At 55.5% G+C, this 5,571-nt stretch overlaps 1 protein-coding gene across 1 annotated transcript; it reads left to right on the top strand.

The window, feature by feature from the left end:
* The first annotated feature begins 1,889 nt into the window (after positions 1-1,889).
* KDF1 (keratinocyte differentiation factor 1) lies at positions 1,890-5,571 on the top strand. Its single transcript, XM_010003680.1, has 3 exons — positions 1,890-2,967; positions 4,788-4,862; positions 5,489-5,571. The coding sequence occupies exons 1-3, from the start codon at positions 1,890-1,892 to the stop codon at positions 5,569-5,571; spliced, it is 1,236 nt and encodes a 411-aa protein (XP_010001982.1).

The following is a 5,571-nucleotide window of genomic DNA, read 5'->3' as shown; positions in this document are numbered from 1 at the left end:
GTGTTGCTGATCCCTGTAGGGCTCTGGGAAGGTGTTGCTGATCCTTGTAGGGCTCTGGGAAGGTGTTGCTCCCACGAGGAGTGATTTAGATCTCTTGACAGGCTCTTTAATCCAGATGAATCCAGGGATTTCCCTTGGAAAACCTTCAAGGTGCCCCAGCCTGAGCAAAAACCCATCAGTGTCAGTTGCTAAATCCTCTGCATTTCAGTGACAACGAATCATCTGGAGGCTGAAGTGGCAGCTTGTGCAGGGGGATGGATGGTTTGGCAGCTCCTCCTGGTGTGTTTTGCAAGGGATCAAGGTTGTCAGGGAGCAGCTTAACCCTCAGGAATTGCAAGACAAAGGGGAAGTTGCCTAAAAGAAGATCCTTTCCCTTTGGAGTTGGTTCCACCCGGGGCTGTGCTGCTCCTTGATTGCACTGGAGGAAGGTTTGGCTTCCAGAGGAAGATCTTCTGAAGGTTCCAGGCTAAAAATAGTCCTTTTAAAGCCTTTCTCTTCTGATTAAAGCACCCACCACGAGGAAGCAGCAGTTGGGGAGCCCTAACAAGTGAGAACAGGAGTATTTATATATGTACTAGACATTCTAATCTATTCTAGTGGGAGGTGTCCCTGCTCAGGGTTGGAACCTGATGGTCTTTAAGGTCCTCTCCAATCTTAACCATTCAGTGATTCTAAGATATTGTGAAATATCTCAAATCATTGAATCATTTCAAGTAACTGAGGTGTCAAATTAGGGAATTGCTGGATTTGCAGGTTGGTCAGTAGCTGAGGTGAGGCTGAGGGTGAATCCTCCAACAGTTGGGATTGGTCTGTTCAGTAGAAGCTACAAGTGACAGGACAAGAGGGAATGGCCTCAAGTTACCAAGGGGAGGTTTAGGTGGGATGTTGGGAAGAGTTTCTTCACTGGATGGGTCATTCAGCACTGGCACAGTGAGGTGGTTGGATCCCCATCCCTGGAAGGGGTTGAAAGCCATGGAGATGTGGTGCTGAGGGACATGGGTTAGCTCTGGGCTTGGTAGGATTGGTTAATGGTTGGTAGAGTTGGGTTATGGTTGGACTCCCATGATCTTAAAGGTCTTTTCCAACCAAGGGAATTCTGTGATCCTACCCTGTTGAGGCCATGCCTAGAATACTGTGTGTTCAATTCTGGGCTCCCCAGTTCAAGATGGACTGGGAACTGCTGGAGAGAGTCCAAGGAGGGCAACAAGGATGGTTGGGAGACTGGAGCATCTTTCTTTGGAGGGAAGGCTGAAAGAGCTGGGACTGTTTAGTCTGGGGAGGAGAAGCCTGAGGGGAGACCTTGTTAAATGCCTATAAATACCTGCAGGTGGGTGCAGGGAGGGTGGAGCCAGACTCTGGGCAGCAGTAGGACCAAGGGCAAGGGGCACAAACTGGAACTTGAGGGAAAACTTCTTCACTCTGAGGGTGGCAGAGCCCTGGGCCAGGGAGGCTGTGGAGCCTCCATCCCTGGAGAGATTCCAAACCCACCTGGGGATCTGCTCTGTAGGGTCCTGCTCTGGCAGAGAGGTTGGACTGGATGATCTCCAGAGGTCCCTTCCAACCCCCACCTCTCTCTGATCCCTCAGCAGAGGGAGCCTGGGCCAGGGGGGCTGCCCAGGGGGGTCCAGGGGGTCTGCCCAGGGGGGCTGGTCCCTGCTCCCCCAGCAGCAGGTGGACACAGGGATGTTCAGCCCTTGGGCAGCTCTTGGCTGTGCCCAGGGATGTTGTTCCAAGGCTTGAACACCTAGGGCCCCAGGTGAAGGAGCCTGTGGGGAACCTGGGATGCAGAGAAGTGTGGAGGGATGATGCTGGGATAAGAGTAGTGCTGGAGGGGGGAGAATTTCCAGCTCCTTGACCTGAGACCTTCTCATTCTGCAGGTGCCTGAGCCATGTTGGGCCGGAGGGCAGGGCTGCCCCGCGGCCTCAGCAGCCACCACCAGCTGCCCCTGGCCCACCAGGAGGCTGTTCCCCTGAGGAGCAGGCCACCCAAGGAGCCTGATGTCAGCCTGGAGGTGCTGAGTGGGGGCTCCAGCCCCGAGGGCAGGCAGGGCTGCAGCAGGACCCAGCAGCCACGGGACAGGAAGGGCCGCAAAGCCGACCTGAAAGGCTCCAACGGGCGGGAGGCAGAGACCATCACCTTCATTTCTGGCACAGCAGAGCCTCCCCCCGACCAGAGCTTCTGCTGCTCTTCTCTCTCACAAGCCTGGAACACCTACAAGGCTGTTTTCTGTTGTATAGTGACCTGTGGGGGCTGCTTCCAGGACTGCATCCCCTACCCAGGGCCTGCTGAGACCTCTGCCGACGACGGGAAGAACGGGGATTACAACGGGAGGTTGCCCAGCAGCCCCACCAATGTCTCCCCAGCTGAGAAGAATGGGAACCAGATCAAAAAATCCAGCATGGGCAGCAGTTTCAGTTACCCTGACGTGAAGCTGAAGGACATTCCTGTCTATCAGAACAGGAGACCCAGCCACCACCTGGAATCGGATCCCTGCTGGAAAGAGCTGCCCTTCAGGAACAGCATGGAAAAGCCACCACTCCCCAGCAGCCATCGAAGTTCTGAGGAGTATTATTCCTTCCATGAATCTGACCTGGATATCAGTGAGCTGAATGGCTCCATGTCCAGCAGGGAGATTGATGTCCTGATCTTCAAGAAGCTGACAGAGCTTTTCAGCGTCCACCAGATCGACGAGCTGGCCAAGTGCACCTCAGACACTGTCTTCTTGGAGAAGACCAACAAGATCTCGGACCTCATCAATAGCATCACTCAGGACTACAACCTGGATGAGCAAGATGCTGAGTGCAGGCTGGTCCGAGGCATCATAAGGATCAGCACCAGGAAAAGCAGAGTCAGGCCCCACATCTCCATCCCAGCCAGCCAGAGCCACGAGGAGAAATCCAGCAGAGGCCACGCACCAGACAGTGGGAATGAAACCATGCTGGAGTCCATGGTGATCAGCCAGGATGGTAGGTGGGGGTTCCTTGGTGTCCCAGCTGGGTGGGAGAGGGTGGTTTTCTCAAAATCATGGAGGTGCAGCAGGGTTGAAAGCCAATGTCTGTCTTCAGGCTGGGTTTTTGGGGTGTTCATCCTGGAGAAGAGGAGGCTGAGGGGAGACCTCCTTTCTACAGCTGCCTGAGAGGAGGTTGGAGCCAAGCAGGGGTCTCTTCTCCCGAGGAAGAAGTGATAGGATGAGAGGGAATGGCCTCAAGCTGTGCCAGGGGAGGTTTAGATTGGATCTTGGGAATAATTTCTTCACTGAAATGGTAATTAAACACTGGCCCAGGGAGGTGGTTGAATCCCCATCCCTGGAGGTGGTTAAAAGCTGGGTAGATGTGGTGCTGAGGGACATGGTTTAAGCCCTGGACTTGGCAGAGTTGGTTAATGGTTGGTAGGGTTGGGTTATGGCTGGACTTGATGATCTGAAAAGTGTTTTCCAAGCAGAAGGATCCTGCCTTCCCCTAGGAGCTGGGAGTGGAGGCCCTTCCTCCTTCCTGGAGGCCTCAGCTTCTCCCCACTCACTGTGTCGTGGCTTCCTTGATAGCATCAGTCCCTGTCAGAGAAGTTTGTGCTGAGCAATAGGAGGGCTTCTCCTGCTGCAGTGACTCTGGTTTCCCTCCTCACCTCCAAGCTAGGCAGAAACACCATGAGTCAAACACAACTGGTATGACCAGACGGGCTGGCTTGTGCCAGAGCATGGTCACTCACTGAGCTGCCTCCCTCCTGTTCCACCAGCCCTCTCTGCCCTTGGACTGCTGGGACAGAGCAGAACTGAGGCTCCTCTGCACCCTGGGGTGAGGAGCAGCCAGGGAGTATCCCTGCCAAGTGGAAGGAAGGGCTGTGGCCACAGTGGAGGGGCCTCCTGGTGGCTGCTCCTCTCCTTGTCTAGAGCAGCCTGAAGGGACTGACCTGCAGGATGGGTTGGAAGAGTTTGTTGGAGAAAGGCTGAAAAGCTGAGTGTGGGGGAAAGGGACATAACATAGAACCCCAGACTGGTTTGGGTGGGAAGGGACCTTAAAGATCATTCAGTCCCACCCCCTGCATGGGCAGGGACACCTCCCACCAGCCCAGGCTGCTCCAAGCCCCATCCAACCTGCCCTTCAACACTGCCAGGGATGGGGCAGCCACAGCTTCCCTGGGCAACCTGGGCCAGGCTCTCACCACCCTCACACCCAACAATTTCCTCCTCATGTCCAACCTCCATCTCCCCTCTTCCAGTTTTCATCCATCCCCCCTTGTCGTCTCCCTCCCTGCCCTTGTCCCAAGTTCCTCCCCAGCATCTGGAAGTACCAGAGGAAACCAGGTGGCTGTTGTGCTTCCCAGCAGTGGGGCTGCTGCTTCTCCCTGGCATTTAGGGGACTCTAAAGCTCAGATTACCCAGACAAACGTGGATGAGCTCTGAGGAATCTGACTCTGCCTCCCCTGTGACCTGAGGGTGGTGTCTGTTGGAGACCACTGACCAGGATCTTCACTCTTGGGTCACATCTGCCCACCCTCTCCTGTCTGGGGCCCACCCTCTAGTGGGGCTGCTGCTTCTCCCTGGCATTTAGGGGACTCTAAAGCTCAGATTACCCAGACAAGGGTGGATGAGCTCTGAGGAATCTGACTCTGCCTCCCCTGTGACCTGAGGGTGGTGTCTGTTGGAGACCACTGACCAGGATCTTCACTCTTGGGTCACATCTGCCCACCCTCTCCTGTCTGGGGCCCACCCTCTCCTGTCTGGGGCCCACCCTCTCCTGTCTGGGACCCACCCTCTCCTGTCTCAGCCCCTCTTGGGTTTTCATTCCAGATCTGGCTGTGCAAATATCAGAAGAAACCTCAGCAGATGTGATTGCCCGGAACATGAGGCGACACAGCAGCGCAGGTAACGGGCCAGCCTGGGGGGCTGACCCTCAGGGGCATCCCAGGAGTGAGGAGGACACCCTGAACCTCTCCCATTACCTCCACCTTCTGTTTCCAACCTCCTCGAAGGCTGAACTGAGCCCTGCCCCTCAGCTCCCCCACAGGGTGTAGCTCACTTGAGCTTCATGGGTGAAGGGAGCTCAGAGGGTTGGTGGGTCCTTCTGGAAGGGAGTGAAAGCCAAGCATGGGCTGGTCTGTCCATGCATGGTGCTTGGCCTCACACCCCTCTGGGGCTGTACTTGGGGTGGGACCAGCTAAGCTCACCCCTGGGTGATACTGGAAACAAAAGGAACTGTGCAAAAGGGAAGGGGAGAGAGTTCTGGGCTGTCCCCTGAGCTCTGATCCTGCTCCACTGCAAAGAGCAGCCCAGGGCTAAAAGACAAGTCCTCTCCTGTGTAATAACAGGTCTGGCCTAGAAGATGGCCACAAGACAGGCAGGGTTGTTCCCTGCCCGTGGGCTTTGTGTGGCTTTCTCCTCCCTCATGATACACAAAGCCTTTTGTGGCAGCTGCTTGCCTGACTGCCAGGCTCTCAGCTGCTCCCTGGCACCTTCTCTAATGTCACCATCTCTTCTCTTTCCTCTCCAAGGCTCTCCAACCAGCAGAGATTCCTCTTTCCAAGACACAGAGACTGACTCATCTGGGGCACCTCTGCTCCAGGTCTATTGCTGA

Source organism: Chaetura pelagica, unplaced genomic scaffold (genome assembly GCF_000747805.2).
Source record: "Chaetura pelagica isolate M959 unplaced genomic scaffold, ChaPel_1.0 scaffold698, whole genome shotgun sequence".
Classification (NCBI taxonomy): domain Eukaryota; kingdom Metazoa; phylum Chordata; class Aves; order Apodiformes; family Apodidae; genus Chaetura; species Chaetura pelagica.
The sequence above is the reverse complement of the archived record's forward strand: the minus strand, read 5'-3'. Positions and strand labels throughout refer to the sequence as shown.